This window comes from Myotis davidii, unplaced genomic scaffold, assembly GCF_000327345.1.
Source record: "Myotis davidii unplaced genomic scaffold, ASM32734v1 scaffold290, whole genome shotgun sequence".
Lineage (NCBI taxonomy): Eukaryota > Metazoa > Chordata > Mammalia > Chiroptera > Vespertilionidae > Myotis > Myotis davidii.
This window is the reverse complement of record NW_006285049.1, coordinates 5,380,873-5,399,978: the sequence shown is the minus strand read 5'-3', so window position 1 is coordinate 5,399,978 and position 19,106 is coordinate 5,380,873. Positions and strand designations below refer to the sequence as shown.

The 19,106-nt window shown below is 37.2% G+C and overlaps 1 protein-coding gene across 4 annotated transcripts in view; it reads left to right on the top strand.

The window, feature by feature from the left end:
• Positions 1-19,106, top strand: part of IRAK4 (interleukin 1 receptor associated kinase 4) — a 24,598-nt gene that overhangs the window by 2,079 nt on the left and 3,413 nt on the right. For 2 of the 4 annotated variants that reach the window (XM_015558622.1, XM_006755532.2), the window contains exons 2-10: positions 4,640-4,809; positions 7,313-7,458; positions 8,237-8,413; positions 9,777-9,937; positions 10,859-10,923; positions 13,436-13,550; positions 13,896-14,005; positions 15,681-15,864; positions 17,489-17,551. In XM_015558622.1, coding sequence (XP_015414108.1) covers positions 4,649-4,809; positions 7,313-7,458; positions 8,237-8,413; positions 9,777-9,937; positions 10,859-10,923; positions 13,436-13,550; positions 13,896-14,005; positions 15,681-15,864; positions 17,489-17,551 — 1,182 coding nt within the window. In that variant the 5' untranslated portion in view covers positions 4,640-4,648. Of the gene's footprint in view, positions 1-4,637; positions 4,810-7,312; positions 7,459-8,236; positions 8,414-9,776; positions 9,938-10,858; positions 10,924-13,435; positions 13,551-13,895; positions 14,006-15,680; positions 15,865-17,488; positions 17,552-19,106 lie in introns of those variants that run through there. The other 2 variants (XM_006755534.2, XM_015558623.1) reach the window with 2 other exon arrangements.

Here is a 19,106-nt window from a genome sequence, read left to right as displayed (position 1 = left end):
TAAAGGAAAATTTTAAATTTTGAGATTTAAAACTTTAAGATATATATATGTGTGTGAAGGGCTTGTTAGAAAGCCTTCCTTTTTCTGACATCCCTATGTCATCACCTCTGCTAGAAATCTGGGTGCTGTAGAGCTGATTTTAAGATAGACTGTTTTTATTCTCAATTCCCTGTGTCTTAGCTCTAGCTTTTAGGATTACTAAGCAGTTCTACTTTTATGAGCTTTGTCAGTCACACAGTAGAAATCTGAATAAATAAGAAAAAATAATGTATATAGAGCAACTGCAAAGCTATAGGCTTTTAGGATTTCTTAATTTTATAAAAATCAGTCTTTCATTTAACACAAATATTGTGAGTAGCTGCTAAAGTTGAATTTTGTTGGATCTCTGTCCAGAGAGCAGATTGTATAGGAGATAAGGTAGACAGATCTATAATAATAAAAGCATAATATGCTAATTAGACCAGACAGCCGAATGACCTTCCGGAAGTCCTTCCGGATGAAGCCGCAGTGGTGGGGCTAAGGCAGAGGCAGTTAGAGGCAATGAAGCAGGCAGGCGAGTGGTTAGGGGCGATCAGGCAGGCAGGCAAGTGGTTAGGGGTGGTCAGGCAGGCAGGAGAATGGTTAAGGGCAATCAGGCAGGCAGACAGGCCAGTGGTTAGGAGCCAGCGGTCCTGGATTGGAGGGATCAGGCCTAAACTGGCAGTCAGACATCCCCGAAGGGGTCCCAGATTGTGAGAGGATGCAGGCCGGGCTGAGGGACACCCCCTCCCCATGCATGAATTTCATGCACCAGGCCTCTAGTAAACAATAAGTTATGATAACTGTTTTAATAGAAAAACAACCAGGTGACAGTTTGAAGCAAAAGACATTAGGGAAAGTCATAGTTCCTTTTGCGTTGGACTTGATGGGATAGTAGACACTTACCAAGTGGCCCTCAAGGTGCTGGGGCAATTCTTTTAGTTAGCTCTAGATGACCTTACCTCCTGCTTCACAGAAAAATAACGATGTGTGGGAATTCTTTCTTTCCCTTCAAATATACCTGTACTCAAACCTCTGCTTCCCTCTTGCTAGATTCAGAAGAGGTTTCCTTCTGTTCAAGGCTGACCTCTTAACCTATACTCTATTCACTATCCCCTTTGTATCTTCATCCAAGGTTTAAGTCTTGAAACAAATATTAAATCAGCAGTTCTCAGGGTATGGTTGGGGTCTCTCAGTCTCTTTTGGGAAGTTCATAAGATCAAAGTCACATTCAGAGTGAAAGATTTATTCAGAGTGCTATGGATTTTTGTGTATGATATATAGATGATATATATTGTTGACACTATTACAGATTTCCACCACCACCACCCATCCCACCTCTACACAGTCCCTCCACCCCACCCTCAACCTGTGCCTTCACTACACTATTGTCTGTGTGCACATGGGCTATACATCTATGTTCTCTGGCTAATCCCTTCACCTTCTTTCATCCAGTTCCTTCCACCCACCTCCCCTCTGCCATCTGTCAGTCTGTTCCATGTATCCATGCCTCTGTTTCTATTTTGTTCATTAGATTCCACACATAAGTGAGATCATATAGTATTTGTCTTTCTCTGACTGCCTTATTTCACTTATCATAATAATCTAACAAAAAAATAGGTATAATTGTGATTCATTCCTACCAGACGGCTATTGTGTTGACTGTTGTCATTTTTCTATTTGAAAATCTAAGAGTAAAGTGCTCCTGACTAGTCAGGTATTCCACGTTTTAAACATTGTTGAGCCACACCAGTTGAAAATTGCGGTACTTGGTAATAGGAGCTACAGAGAAGAGAAAATCTTTGTTTTCAAGTTTTTCAGTCTAGCAAGGGATAAAACAATTATGAGGGATAAATGTTGTAATAGGTGCGTGCAGAGTGTGATGGGACCCAGAGAAGGAGCATCAAGCTGAGCCAGTCTGAAGGAGCTGTCTTAAGACAGATTTGGGTGAGGTGGGAGGAGAGAAGAATGAGTGGAAAGGATTAAGGATAATTCTCCCCCATCAAAAAAAAAAAAAATCCAGGCATCAGTAATAGCACAGGAGGGCATGGTTAGGCTCAGGCAAGGAGTTTGCTATGGCTGGATCATAGGATACATGCCATTAAGTAATAAGAGATGAGGTTAGAGAGGCAGGCAGGGCCAAATCATCATGTGCCTTACATACTATGACAGGCGTTTAAACTTTGTACTGAAAGGTACAGGGGAGCCATTTCAGAGTTTTCAGGAAAGGTATTATGTGATCTTACTTGGTTAAGTGGATTCCTCTAAAATGAAAAATTGAAGGGAGATCAGTTTGAAAACTTTGTAATAATCTAGGAGAAATGGAAACAGTATACAATCAAGGAATGGAGAAGAAAAGATTAAAAGATTTAGGAGACCAAATCAAAACGAATGAGAGATGTGATAGAAGAAAGAAAGAAGAGTGAGGGAAGCAAAGAAGTTGATTCCTGGCTTTTTTGGCTTGGCCAATTAGGTAGATGGAGGAAATAAGTTCTGGTCACATTAAATGTAAATACTACTTCTGTCACCATCTAGGGGAGATGGCACTAAGTAGATATATGGTCCAGAACTTAGGAGAGAGATTTAGGTAAAGAATGTTTACTATATGAGCATTCTCACATATTAGTATATGAATAGAAGGTTGAAGTAACTAGTATATATTAGTGAATAAAATGACCAAGGTCCCTGAACTCATGGAACTTATAGTCTAATGGTGGTGACAGCCAGTAAACAACTAAACAAGCAAATATATGATTACAAATAAATTGTGCAGTGATGAAAGATAATTAGGCTGAAGGCAGACAGACCTACTTAGATATTGTGGTCAAAGAAGGTAAAAGAGAAGAAAATGCTAATATAGAGGCCTAGGATATAGGGAGGCTTTTTGCTTATAGATTCTGGATTTTGTACCCCATGAATATATACTCCAAATATTAATTGTATGGCATCTTAAAATAAAAAATATATAGGGTAGGAGAATAATTGGCAGAAGAATATCTGAATCTATGTGTCTTGATTAATTAGAAGGAAAGGCAACCACCTCCTGAGAATGAGGGCCAGGGAGATAAAATAAAACCACATGTAGAGAAGTAAAGGTGTGAAATAGTTCGCTAAGGACAATGAGTGAAGACAAGTAAAAGGATTAATGGGTGTGTTGAAGGCCCAATGGAAAAGGGGTCCCCGTAAATTTGTATTCACACCAATATGCTCAGTTGTCATCTGGTTCTCAGCTGTATTCAGCAGCACTGGTGCACCAGTAAAATGGTGAGATTTATCCCTAGCTGCAGCTCTCCAAGGTGGAACAGCAGAAGAAAAAGGGAGCAGAGGAAATAAAGGTTCTGTCTAGAGAGTAGTTAAGGTGGTAAGCCATAGGGTTTGGCTTAGTAGGGAATGAATTGTGATTGGATAGAGCTGATGGACTCAAAAAAGGTGGAGGCGTACCGGGAAGAGCACGTTATGTAAAATGTTGGTGGATAGACCATATCTTTTAATGCTACACAAATTATTTCAGGAAATTTATATTTCTTCTACCAAAGAGTATTGCATAAATATTTAATAGAAATAAATACTGACTGGTAAACCTATTTTAAATTGAAAAATAATTCTCTTTTATTAATAGATTTCATTCCTGAATTTGTTCACAGTATTTTTTCTGAAAAAAGTAAACTTTTTGCTCCTTTATGTAAATTTCACTCAGAAAATGTCAGTATCAGGGGAAAAAATATAATTTCTTAATTGATATTATAGGTAGAGAAAAAAAGCAAATACAGAAGATAGACAAATAAAGCACAATTTTAATTTATTCTTTAGATATCAACTATAGTTGACCATTTAACAATGCAGGGATTGGGGCGCCGACCCCCATGCAGTTGAAAATCCTCGTGTAATATTTTACTTTCTGCAAATTTAACTACTAATAACCTACTGTTGACTGGAAGTCTTAAAGATAACGTAAGCAGTCAATTAACACATATTTTGTATGATACATTTTTGTGTTAGATACTGTATTCTTACAACAAAGTAAGCTAGAGAAAAAAAAACGTTACTAAGGCAATCATAAGGAAGAGAAAATACGTTTATAGTGTTAATGGAAAAATACCTATATATATAAAAGCCTAAGTGACCAACCATTCAACCAGTAGCTATGATGTGCACTGACCACCAGGGGGCAGACGTTCAATGCACAGGCATGGAAACATGGAACAGACTGATGAATCTCAGAGGGAAGGGGGGAGGGCGGGAAGAGATTAATTAAAGATCTTATATGCATACTAGAGGCACGGTGCATGGATTCGTGACCAGTGGGGTCCCTCAGCCTGGCCTGCACCTTCTCGCAATCTGGGACCCCTCAGAGGATGTTGGACTTCTGGTTTTGGCCCAATTCCCGCAGGTCAGGCCGAGGAACCCCACGGGTGCCTCTAGTCTACATATAAGTGGACCTGCACAGCTTAAACTCCTGTTGTTCAAGCATCAACTGTAGTTCACTTTGGACTGTTCCTTTGTTATAGTGTATGTAATCAGTTGCCAACAATTCATATGTTATAGCAGAGTGAAATATAAGCTTATAAATATCATCACTAAAACTACTGTAACATTTTAATGAGAATTTTTTCTATCATAGGAATAGAAGATGAACAAACCAATAACACCATCAACATATGTACGCTGCCTCAATGTTGGACTAATTAGAAAGCTGTCAGATTTTATTGATCCTCAAGAAGGATGGAAGAAGTTAGCAGTAGCTATTAAAAAACCATCTGGTGATGATAGATACAATCAGTTTCACATAAGGTAATGTATAAAATTCTTTTCCTTTTTAAATTATTACATCACAATCTAGAATGACTAATAGGTATAAATGCTGTCTAATATTGCAATTCAGAAAATAAACCTCTCCCCAGTGGAGATAATGGTAATAAGCACCCCCTCCTTGTTTTGCAATGTTTGCTTCATTCAGCTAGGCTAATATTGTGATCTTGCAAATAGGTTTTTGGATTAGAATCCAGATTCCCACTTTTATTTTGGTTCTGTTTGGCAAGCTTAGGAGTATAGTTCAGTCTGCTTCACACTGTCATTTCCAGTTTGAAGTAACAAAAATATTGTAAGAATTGCTAGCACAATTCTGGAACCTAAACTGCTATGTGTATGAATCTCCAATTCACTTTAGCAGTGTATTTTGGGATTTCAAATGGGCATTTCCTAGTTGCTCATAAATGTATACATCTAGAACAGAATTTATATTTCTTAGCTAGAATTTCTCAACACTATCTTCAGATAATTTCTATTCTTTCTCTCTATTCATCTCTGCTGAATTTAGTATAGAATATAAATACAGATTTTATTGTGGTCAGTTATTTCAGCTCAAACCTATATCAAAATCTGTCTTTAGAAACAAGTGGAAAAGAAATGTTGCCCTGGCCAGTGTGCTAAGTGGTTAGAGCATCACCCAAGCACCAAAGGGTCACGGGTTCAATTTCCAGTCAAGGGCATGTCCTGGTTTGCAGGTTTGATCCTCTCAGGCACATGGATGCATGGGAGATTCCCTCCCTCCCTCCCCTTCCTCCTTCCCTTCCTCTTCCTCCTTTACTTCCACTCTCTCTAAAAATCAACGGGAAAAATATCCTTGGATGAGGATTAACAAAAATAAGAGGAAAAGAAATGTATTTGTGATTTTCAGTATTTACCTAATAAAGAACCTAAAACGATGGCTCCCTTCCAGGAAATGTTTCCTCATATGAAGGATGAACATCTTAAAGTACTTAGAAAAAGCTTCAGTTCAGAGCTTGCCAGCCTATTTTTTAAGATAGTTTATTGACATTACTATTAAAATCTTTGGGAGATGAGACAGTGGTGGTGGGAGAAAAAGCGCTTCTTTGCAGAATAATGGCAGCAAATAATTATTGAAAGAATGATAGAATTAGAAAGTTATTGATTTACAACTACCAATGAGTAATTAATTCATACAAAGCTCCTCAGTGACTGCTAAAAGAAAAACCACAAAGTGAAAGGTTATTGATGAGCAAGACTGCACAAGATTTGAAATTATTATCCACAGTTTACTTATGAATTATGAAGGGCAAATAGAGAAATTTCTCTATAAAAAGAGAAAAAAATCTGAAGCATTCTTTCTTAACCAAAGAATCAAACTTTGCGTCACCAGTAATGGTACAAACTGCCATTATGTGCCTCCAAATGTAACACACACACACATATACAGAGAGAGAGAGAAAGGGGGAGTGAGGGAGAGAGAGAGAGAGAGAGAGAGAGAGAGAGAGAGAGAGAGAGATGAGAGAGATGGAGAGAGACAGGGAGAGAATGTATGCAAGAGCACAAACATGGCAAAATGTTATCAATTGGTCAATTGGTGAAACTACATGAAGGGTAAATGTTTGTTCATGTTATTACTTTATTTGGAATTTTTCAAAAAGAGAGAAAAGTTTTTAAATGTTACTTTTCAAAGTTAGTTTTTAAAGAAGTGGGAATGCAAAACTTATGTTTTTAAAATTTAATTGAAATATAGTAAAGATCAAAGGAATACTTCTCCAAGTTTATGTATATTCTATTTCTTTAAGCAGGTTTGTTAAAAATCATTTGACTAGCAGAGTTAATATATCATGTAGGGAAGTAATAGAGCTTTATAGGTTGAGAGCACACTCCTATGTCAAGTGAAATCGGAATTTGGATCTTAATTTAGATACAGCTTATTGGCTGTGTGCTGTGAGGTGCTTACTTTACCTCTCCATGCCTTGCTTTTTCATTAGTAAATTAGTATGATATTCATAGTGCCTTTCAGAATAAAATGGTTCATAGTGTATGTCCTGTGATCCACTGAGCAAATACTCAGTAAGTGCTCAGTATGTGTTAACATATTATCACCTTCACCATCTTTTTTCCTTCTGCTTATTCTTTCCTATTTTCTGTAATTCTTGCTGGTTTTCATTTTTTAAAATATATTGTAATTGATTTCAGAGAGGAAGGGAGAGGGAGAGAGAGATAGAAACATCAATGAGAGAGAATCACTGATCAGCTGCTTCCTGCACACCCCTTACTGGGGATCTAGCCCGCAACCCAGGTATATGCCCTTGACTGGAATAGAACCCAGGACCCTTCAGTCCACAGGCTGACGCTCTATCCACTGAGCAAAACCAGCTAGGGCCTAGTTGGTTTTCTTATTGTCCCTTTTTTTTTTTTAACATTATATGCAGTGCTGTCAGAGAACGGAACAGGGGGATTAATTCCTATTTTCATCTTAACTCCCTTTACATACTAATTTTGTTTCTTTGTTGCTTTTAAGGAGATTTGAAGCATTACTTCAAACTGGAAAAAGTCCCACCAGTGAATTACTGTTTGACTGGGGCACTACAAATTGCACAGTTGGTGATCTTGTGGATCTTTTGATCCAAAATGAGTTTTTTGCCCCTGCGAGTCTTTTGCTACCAGGTAAACTGAGTGTGGCTCGGGCATCAGCAATGAGGGTGGAAAGACAAGTGGCAGAAATAGGACCATTTCTTCTTACTCTGACTTTTTTCTCATAGCAGATGAACCTGACATTTGAGGCTCCTTTTCATTCTTTCAACTGTCCCCAACTCTTAACAAGCACCCCAGACATAGGGCACTGCAGACTTGCTTGCTGTTAAAGAGATGGAGGCTTCATGATTGAGTCTGATCCCGCCATTAAAGTAAGGTAGTTTGGTGCCAGTAGGAAGTTTAAAAGGATGGGAATCAGATATTATTTGGGGGATTTTTTTTTTTTAGCTCTTATTTTTTTTCACCCTCTACTTCCACGCCAATAGGACTCTGTGGTCATGATTTCTTTACACTGTATTCTGGTGGGTTCGTGTCTTGTTGCCTTCCTCATAACTTTACCTTTTCCCTTTGATGTCATTTACACCAGTGGTTCTCAGTGTACATAAGAATCATCTGGGGTTTCTGTCAATGGGTAGCTTTCTGGGTTCTATTATAGACAACGTTATTGGAATTCTGGAATTGGGTTCAAGTACTTCAGAGCTTCTGATGCAGGTGGCTCATAGGCCATTTTTTAAAACACTGCCTTACCTATCTTTACCAAAACAAAATTCTTACTAGGTAGCTTCTTGTGTGTGCTGTGAGAATATGGGGCTCATGTTGAAACTGGAATGATGTTAAGTGAACCAAGTCCTAGATTAACTTTTCCACTGTTTCTACGGAAGGACAACTTGTATCTTACTTCATTCGGCAGATGCTGTTCCCAAAGCTGTTAGAACACTGCCTTGTAAAGAAGCTGTAACAGTCGAGCAGAACCAGATGCCTCGCTATGATAAAGACAGGTCATTTGTGATACCTGTGCGGAATCCTGAACAAAACCATATGCCACCTGACTCCTCAAGTGCAGAAAGTTTAGAAGTTAGTGATACGCGTAAGTAACATTTGCAGTGCATTCCACTAGGGCAACGATCTTTAACCAATGTGCCGAAAGAATTTTTAAAACATGGAATACTTGACTATTTAGTCAGAGGCATTAACCTCTTTTCTCTTTCATTGTCAAATTTAAAAAATGACAACAGCCAATACAACAATAGCCATATGGTGTGAATATATCAAAAAGTATACCTGTTTTGCCTGGCCAGTGCTGCTCGCTCAGGGGTTGGGTGTCGAACCATGAAACACAAGGTCACCAGTTCTATTGCTGGTCAGGGCACATGCCCGGGGTTGTGGGCTCAATCCCCAGTAGGGGGCGTGCAGGAGGCAATTGATTGATGTTCCTCTCTCATCAGTGTTTCTATCTCCATCCCTCTCTGTCTCTCTCTAAAAAAATAAATATAAAACATAAAAAAATTATACCTATTTTTTTTTGTCAGAATGGCAAACTTTTTTTGTATTTTGCAGAATTTTATTAATTAGCTTATGTGTGCCGTGAGGTGAACAAGGTTGAAAATTGCTATACTGGTGGCTTGTCATTAAGACCATTACCACTGCCCTAACCGGTTTGGCTCTGTGGATAGAGCGTCAGCCTGCCGACTGAAGGGTCCCGGGTTCGATTCTGGTCAAGGGCATGTACCTTGGTTGCAGGCAACATCCCCAGTAGCGGGTGTGCAGGAGGCAGCTGATCGATGTTTCTTGCTCATGGATGCTTCTGACTCTCTATCCCTCTCCCTTCCTCTCTGTAAAAAAAAACCAATAAAATATATTTTTTAAAGACCGTTACTACTAAAAACAAATTCCTCCTTTTATTTGTGCACACTGGCGAAAGCTCTTGTGTAGTTCCCCCTCCTGACTTACTAAGCACCATCTTCATTGTATAAGTCACCATGTTATCAGTGAGTAGAGGCCATAAGTAAATATTTACTTAACTTGAAAGGTTTATTTTATGAAGAAAACAAGTGACTAAAACTTTTATTTAAAAATTGTTTTGCTCCCTAACTGGTTTGGCTCAGTGGATAGAGCGTCAGCCTGCGGACAGAAAGGTCCCAGGTTCGATTCCGGTCAAGGGCATGTACCTTGGTTTTGGGCACAACCCCAGTGGGAGATGTGCAGGAGGCAGCTGATCGATGTTTCTCTCTCATCGATTTTTCCAACTCTCTATCCCTGTCCCTTCCTCTCTGTAAAAAAATCAATAAAACATATTTAAAAAAATAAAAATATACATTGTTTTGCTCTCCTCGTTGTGCCTAATCCAGAGTAATAGATATTAAAATATAAAATACTTAAATTGATAAAATACTGGAATTACTAAAACCACTTTTTTACTGAAGCACTTTTCCCCTTTATTGACATTATAGGTTTTCACAGTTTTTCATTTTATGAGTTGAAGGATGTCACAAATAACTTTGATGAACGCCCCATTTCTGTCGGTGGCAACAAAATGGGAGAGGGCGGATTTGGAGTTGTTTATAAAGGCTACGTGAACAACAGGACTGTGGCTGTGAAGAGGCTTGCAGCAGTAAGTTTTGTTTCCAGGGATAAAAGATTTAAAGGAAGAGTTACTTCCTAGTGTGCTATAGAATAAGTTTTAAATTAATCTTTAGGAAATAATATTATTTGAGTGCATATTTTCTTTAAATAAACATCATTCTAAGCTGGTAGTCCTTAACATTTAAAAATCTGTTGAAAGCTCTGGGTCCTATCTCTACCCAAAATGTAGTTATGCACACATACACCGCATTATTCATACAATTATGGGAGAGTCACAAAATAAAGTTGAGAACCCCTGTTTCACACAGTGCTTCATGCATAATGAAGATTAAAATAAGATACTAAGAATATTTTATAAAAATAACTTTCTTGTACTTTCTCATTTAAAAATAAAGTTTGTAAAATGTACATTAAAAAATGCAAAATTTCTTTTCTATATCCTTTGTTCCCATTTCTGTTAGGGTATTCATCTTTTACTTATTGATTTGTTATTTTCTAGATTTGTTGTTATATTTTTTAAAATATCAATATAATACATATTTATATGACAAAGAGAGTCACCCTGTTATATATGCTAAAAAAAAAAAAAACTTTTGCAGGTTTTATTTTTTCTTTTTGCCTCTAAATTCACGTGTTTTCTGCTCTACAGAACTTTTTTCAAAATGTTTATGCAGTAAAGTCTCATATAATTTTTTTTCACTCCCACAGTAACTCAGTGAGGTTTATATGTTTACATGTTTTATAAGATTCTTTTCCTTCCCCTAACCAGCCATGGAACCTTGAGCAAATCACTAATATTTCTAGTTCTCGGATGTTCTATAAAATGGGGAGAATAATGCCTTGCTATTTTAAGGAAAGCAGTATCAGCCAATTGATCTCTTTAGCCATGCTCTAGCATTAGGAGCCTTAGGGTTATTGTATTGTGTTATATTGTATACTATTTTTTCAGGTGGTTGACATTAGTACTGAAGAACTGAAACAACAGTTTGATCAAGAAATAAAAGTAATGGCAAAGTAAGTTTATTTGGTGGTGTGGTGTAATGGAAAAGAGCATGGCAAGGAATGAGGGATCTGGTTTCTTACCCCAAGGGTACTATGAACAAGTGACATTTTCACATATATACAAATGAAATAAAGGATTTAGATTAGAGCAACTTAAAAATTTTTGACTACAATTCCATAACTACACATACCCATATGCCTGTAGATTAAACAGCAGTCATTATTTTAAATCATAGCAAAATTACATAGACTTTCAACTTCCTTCCATTATCATGTTTTCTGCTCCCAGGATTTATGAGAGATAAATTGTAGATATGAAAAGAAAGTATAGTATAATGGGCTCTTAGATATAAGTTAACACCCATAAGCCAGGGAAGTGTTATACACCAGAGTGCTTTGAAGGCCTTGACCCAGTATGCTTGAACATTGTTGGGCATCATCAGGAAAAGTAACAGAAACAAATTAGGAAATTTACTCTAATAATTGTAATAATGGATACTTGAGTTTACATAGTGTACAAGACACTGTACAGTATATTTTATGTGCATTGTCTCATTTAATCCTAACAATAATTGTTATAACCTCCCTCCCAACATTTTTTTCCCCCCTGAGATTTAGAAAGGTCACATAGCCAATAAATATTAGAGCTGGGTTTCAAATACAGATCTGTCTGATTCCAGAGCTTGAGCTTTTGATATGAATTGTATTAGACCCATTGCTATAAATCACCAATTCTAGTTGCTTAACCTCAAGAAAGAAATACTAGACTGGAATTAATTTATTTACAGTAAAAATAATGCATAGTGATAATAAAAATTAAAACACTTCTACAATTTGTTCTCATTTCTACTCCACTCTCCAATCCTAAAGTAAGTTGTTCAAAGTAGGTAATCTGAGAAATATAGGAAATTATTTTTAAAATAATAAAAATCACCTCTTAATTATATCACTCAGAGATAACCACTGCTAATATTTGATGTACTTTCTTCATGATACCTGCATAGCATTTCCCCAAGTCATTAAAAATAATTTTAAAACATTTTAAATTATTGATAAAATTCTGTCATATATGAGGATTATGTTTTGTTTAATCTTTGCCCTAGTAGGTTTGTTTCTGATTTTCAGTGTTATGAATTAAAGCTCCTTTAAATCTCTTCGTACATAAATCTTTACATGCAACTCTGCTTATTTCATCAGGATAAAGTTTTAGAAGAATTATAGTTCAGAATGCATGAACTTTTTAAAGACTTTCCAAGTATATGTCCAAATGGCCTTATATATTAGTTACGATAATTAATTCTCTTATCAGCAATGTATTGCAATTTCAAACGTCACTGCTACATCACCACCATTGAATATTATTACTATTTTTTAATAAGTACCAATCTCTGGACCTTACTAGCAGAATAACCTTAGCCACATTTCTTAACACTGTATCCATTAGTTTTCTTATCTATAACATGGAATAATAATAGTTTCTTCATTATTTTATTGTGAAGAATAAATAAAGAGGGAAATTATTTACTATAGTGCCTTATATACAGTATAAACTCAGCAAAAGTTATCTACTCATTTCTAAAATGTGCTAATTTGCTGGAACATGGAAAATTTGTCATTTTAATTTGCACTTTACAAAATATTTTTGAGGATAGACTGATTTCAAATAAAACTCTGATTTGAAATAGTGAAATGCTAGAATTATAGATCATTTTGAATGAGCAAATGAGTAAGCAAAGGATGGAATATTTATCATGCTCTAGGTACCTGTCAAGGCTCTCATATATTTGCTCATTTAATTCTCACAGCATCCATGTTACATAGGTATTATTATCCACTTTTAGCAGGCAAATTTGCTGAGGCTTGGTGAGTTGTTAATTTGCTATAGTTCACATATCCAGGAGGTGGCAGAGCTGGACTTCAAACTTAGCACTGAACACAGCCCAGTTTTCTTTCTGCTGTATCACATATGTCTGCAGTTTTGTTATACTTAGCTCTCTTCGTTTTTTTTATTCTCACATATATAAAGAAACTCAAGTTAGTTTCTAAATAATCAGATATGATGAAATACACAAATGTGTAGATTAGATGTGATTATAGATCAGATGTCTATAAATCAGTGCTTTGGATGTGTTAGAGCATTCTTGAAAGGGTTTTATACAGGTTTCAACAGACTTCTTGAAATCTTATTGGTGCTATAATTGAAATTGTGCTAAACAAAAGTAAACATTAGTTTAGTCCTTAACCAAACTATCACAAGTTCCAATGGTCTGAATTATTGAGCTTTTACTATAAAATAGAAAGAGGTTTTGCTTCTAAGTTGATCAATATTGACTAAAAGGGGAAGTGTTTACAGAAGATTATCAAGTTATAAGAAACATATATAAGCATATATCATATTATGATATTAAACATATTATTTTCTTGATCTTTTTCCTATTAAAGCTCTAAACTAAATAACTTCCAACCTACAGCTGAATATATGTGTGTATCATAATAATTTTGAGTGAAAAATTATTTGTCACAGGTGCCAACATGAAAATTTAGTAGAACTACTTGGTTTCTCAAGTGATGGAGATGACCTCTGCTTAGTATATGTTTACATGCCTAACGGTTCATTGCTAGACAGACTGTCTTGCTTGGTAAGATATTTGTTCATCAGATTTTTGGCTTTCTGTTTCTTTGTTGGATATTAATATTCATCTTGTGACAGGATCATTTAAACTGCATCAACCTTAATATTTTTCCCACTCTATGAAAATTATACATTTGATATGCAAAAAACTGGGGTTGTCATTCTATTAGGTGATCATCTAAAATTAAAATATTAGTCAAGACTGGACTTTGAAGATGCCCTTACATATTTTTATTGTCAAATGAGAAATGCTAACCCCTGTTTAAAAGTTGCTTAGGAACATTTTCTGTTATGTATTTACTGTAGGTATTTTTATCCTCCTAATTTTTGAATTGGTTTGTTTCTTCACAAGGATGATACTCCACCACTTTCTTGGCACATGAGATGCAGGATTTCTCAGGGTGCAGCTAATGGCATCAGTTTTTTACATGAAAACCATCAAATTCATCGAGATATTAAAAGGTAAATGCTACTTTTGGAAAAACCATCTTTAAAGAATAATTTGCCCTCCCTCTTTCTGTTCGCTATGCACATGCACGTCTTAATCTAGAGCACTCCCAGATTATAGATGTCCTTTTTCTCCCCAGTGTTCTGCCTTTATTTAGACCCTGGCTATCTATCATTGACTTTATTACAAACACTCCTAATCAGCCTTTAACCTGTCTGTACTAGTACTTACCTATTCACTACTGCATTGCCAGGTACATGGCCCGAAAGATCAAGCCTGCATACCAGTTTATTGAAATTGGTCATATGTTTTTAATCACTATTACATGGTGCTCCATTTGCCTGAAATGCCTTTCTTTCTCTCATTTAACCATCAACTTCTAATAATTATTCAAGACTAAGCACATTTTTCCTTGGAATTTTCTCCAGTTCTTTTATTCATATAGTTGTTCTATCTGCATTTTATATCTAATATCACCATTATAGTGTATTTATTGGATTTTTAAAAATTATGCATGGCCATAGCCAGGTGACTCACTTGGTTGGAGCGCTCTCCCATACATCAAAATGTGGGTTTGATTCCCCGTCAGAGCACATACCTCGGTTGTGGGTTCGATCCCCAGTTGGGTCATGTCAGGGAGGCAACCAATCAATGTTTCTCTCTCACATTGATGTTTCTCTCCCTTCCGCTCTCTCTAAAAATAAATAAAAATATATCAACAGGTGAGGATTAAAAAAAATATTTATGCATATACCTTTGTCACAGACAAGATTTGAAGATTTCCTCCATGTCCAGCACTTAACTTAAATACTATAATATATAGGGAGTCCTCAGTAAGTTTTGTGGAATGAAAGTATGAGTGTATGAGTGAATGCATATAATGAGTGAAGGAAGATCTTTTAACTGTATTCTTTCTTCTTCGAAAGATTTCAGATAGTACAAAAAAGAAAAAAGAAATGAAAAATTGAGATACTTGGGTTGGAAATTTGTTTTTAAATGAATTTAGAAATGTTACAAAACGAGTTAAGAATAGTGCTTTGGCAGACCTTAAGGGAAGTGACCCTGTGATAAATTATTTGTAAAATAATGAAAATATCTCTCAATAATGTGAACAGCATTATTTCAATTTTATTTTCTTAAGAAACAGAAGGGAATATAAGTCATTTCTTTTTAGCTTTAATCTGAAATCTAGGTTTATTTACACAAACTTCAGGCTTTTATGATGTATATTATAACATGGTATACTCTGTAAATACATACATACATACATATATTCATACAGCTATTTAAGAAACCATTTAACTTGCCTGAAAAGGACCTGGAGAGTATTATGCTAAGTGAAGTAAACCAGTCAGAGAAAGTCAAATATCATATGATCTCACTAATATGTGGAATCTAATGGACAAAATAAACTGAGGAACAAAATGAAACCAGAAGCAGGGATACATGGGACAGACTGGCGAGTGCCAGAGGGGGAGGAAGGGGTGGGGGGTGACTGGATAAAGAAGGTGAATGGATTAGCTAAAAAACATATATGCATACCCCATGGTCACGGACAATAGTGTGGTAATGGCCAAGGGAGGTGGATGTGGAGGTGACTGGAGGTGAGCGAAGGGAGGATATCTGCAATAGTCAACATTAAATATTTTTAATAAATTTTTTTCTCTGCAAATTTTACATCTTTTTCAGTGCAAATATTTTACTGGATGGAGACTTTACAGCCAAAATATCTGACTTTGGGCTTGCACGGGCTTCTGAGAAGTTTTCCCAGACAGTCATGACTAGCAGAATTGTGGGAACAACAGCTTACATGGCACCTGAGGCTTTGCGAGGAGAAATAACACCCAAATCTGACATTTACAGCTTTGGTGTGGTAAGTTTCATATCTATACTAATAATAGAGGAATACGCAAATTGTCTGGGACACCATCACAGTAACAGTAATGATCAAACAGCAGGATGCTTGGGGCGACAAGGCCAGCGGGGGGACAGTTGGGGACAACCAGGCCAGCGGGGGTGGGAAGGAGGCATTTGGGGGCAACCAGGCCTGCAGGGGGGGCAGTTGGGGGTGATCAGGCTGGCACGGAAGCAGTTAGGCATCAATCAGGCCGGCAGGGGAGCCAGTTAGGGGGCGATCAGTCTGGAAGGCAGAAACGGTTAGGGGCAGTCAGGCAGGCAGGCAGGTGAGCAGTTAGGAGCCAGCAGTCCCAGATTGTGAGAGGGATGTTTGACTCCTGGTTTAGGCCCAAGGGGTCCCAGATTGGAGAGGGTGTAGGCCAGGCTGAGGGATACCCCCTCCCATGCACGAATTTCGTGCACCGGACCTCTAGTATATATATAATCAATAACAATAATCAATCATTCTGGTAATAATTATGAAATTTAAGTAGAATATTTTGAATACACCTGCCTTGCTTAGCTCTCTGTAAACTGTTCACTTTAACCTCTAGTTAAATGAGAAAGTTATAAAAACTTCTCCAACTTTGTAAAGCCTTTATATTGATTTATGAAATTATTTTTGACTACACTATCCTCATGAATTAGTATGAAACTTAAATTAATGCAGAAAATAAATGTCATACAGTATGTAATTTGGTGTCATATTTTAAAATGAAGTATTTTTTTAAAAGAAATATGCTTTGGCATTCTTTGATTTGCCAGTCTGTTCCTGATAACTTAAGATGGAATGAGGAGTGAGTGGGGGCGGTTGGAGAAATTGGGTAATTCACCATTAGATTCCACATATTAGTGAGATCATATGGTATTTGTCTTTCTCTGACTGGTTTATTTCACTTAGCCTAATACTCTCCAGGTCCGTATTTTTCATATGTGTTTTATATATGGAAATTTAACATCATAACACTGTGAACTTAAGGTATAGGGCAGTGATGGTGAACCTTTTGAGCTCGGCGGGTCAGCATTTTAAAAAACCCTAACTTAACTCTATTGCGATGTCACATATAGAAATTTTTTGATATTTGCAACCATAGTAAAACAAAGACTTATATTTTTGATACTTATTTTATATATTTAAATGCCATTTAACAAAGAAAAATCAACCAAAAAAATGAGTCCGCGTGTCACCTCTGACATGCGTGTCATAGGTTCGCCATCACTGGTATAGGGTTTGGGATATGCCTAAAGTTTAGAAAATAATATTCTCCTAAGAACCAAAGAAATTTATTCTTATGAAGAATTCCCTGCAAACCAGGGAGAGGTGTGTCCAGAACACGTTGAGTGGAGCTGATTGTTTAGTAAGTTGCCAATAGCAAGAAATGCTTGTGGGGATGGGTGGGATCCATGGTGTCAGTGAAGCTTCAAAGGATGGTGGGAAATGACCACAGCTCATGTTCTTTCTGCCTTGATGCCTAAAAGACATAATGCAGTGTGTGAAAATGATTAACCAGATTTCATAATCAAGATTCATAATTCATTCTAGTTTCTATATGTTGCCTGGAGTGTGACATTAATGGATTTGTTGTTTTTTATCTTCATAGGTTTTACTAGAAATAATAACTGGACTTCCAGCTGTGGATGAACACCGGGAACCTCAGTTGTTGGTAACTGAAAGATTCTTTTTTTTTTCTAGTCTATTTCTCTTTGCATGTATAATCTAAATTTATATGGATAAATTCGGCATCTAGAAATGTCATTTTCTCTTGGCAATTATATGGTGGCATATGGAAAGAGAATCAAATATTCGTAATTTCAGCTCTACCATGAAGTATGTGTGAAGCTTGGAAGAGTCACTTATATATTTTGTATTCTAGTTTCTTTTGTGAGTAAATCAGAATAGAACTATATGATTTCTGATGGCATCTCCAGTATATTTTTAGTTGTTACTTTCAGAGTGATTAATAACAGTCTTTCAGCTCAAAGGGGAAAGACAACATGGCTCTCATCTATTCAAATTTGTATCAGAATAGAATTCCTAGCAAAAATTCTCTATCCATTTCTATTATGGATGATTTTATTTATAAAGTTACCATAGAAAACATCACCTATGTGTAATATTAGACATTCATTGACAATTACACAAATAGGCTAACTGAATGCTAAAGCTATGGGAAAATTATGCCATGCCCCCTTTTCCCTATCTAGTAAATTTTAAGAACTTAGAGGCTCTTTTTATAAAACTGAAGATTTATAGAAATATCTGCTTCCATGTATAAGGTTTTCTTAACATTAGTTAAATAATTTCACTGACTTTTCTAATTAACGTGTCCTAGTGGGACAAACCAGTGTGACAAATTCAGACAATGTATGTATACCAGATTATTTTCCCAGAAGGGGATTAGAAAGTCAAAAGGTATACTACGTATGTTCAAGAGCTGAGTACCATACTCTTTTAAGAAAAGCCATGAGTACAATCCTATCTAATAAAAGAGAAACATGCAAATTGACCATACCTCCGCTACACCCACAAGCCATGCCCACAAGCCAGTCAGGAGCAAGTATGCAAATTAACCCAGCCAAGATGGTGGTGGCCACGGAGCTGGAGCAAACAGGAGGTTTGGGTTGCCCTGGTGATTGAGGAAGCCAAGCTTCCCGCCTGCCATGGCCCGCCCTGGCCTCCACTCAAGGCTACAAAGTTTTAATTATAGAAGATAAATAAATCCCAGTTACCTGCTTCCCTCCGCTCAAGGAGGCACTGAAAATAAAAAAGAGCTGGGAGCTTGGGTTGCCGGGAGCCATGGCCAGCCTGAAAACAGCCATCAGCCCCTCACCCAGGCTGGCCAGGCACCCCAGTGGGGGCGCCCACCCTGAAGGGGGCGTGGCCAGCCTGAAAACGGCCCTCTACCCCTCACCCAGGCTGGCCACACTCTCTGGGGTGAGGATCCCTGCTGGAGGGCTTGGCCGGTCTGAAAACAGCCATCAACCCCTCACCCAGGCTGGCCAGGCATCCCAGTGGGGACCCCCACCCTCTCGCAGTGGTTCTCAACCTTCCTAATGCCGCGATCCTTTAATACAGGACCCCCCACCCTGAAGGGGGTGTGGTCAGCCTGCAAATAGCCATCAGCCCCTCACTCAGGCTAGCCAGGCACTCCTATATAATAAAAGGGTAATATGCAAATTGACCCTAACAGCAGAACGACTGGGAATCACTGGTCATTA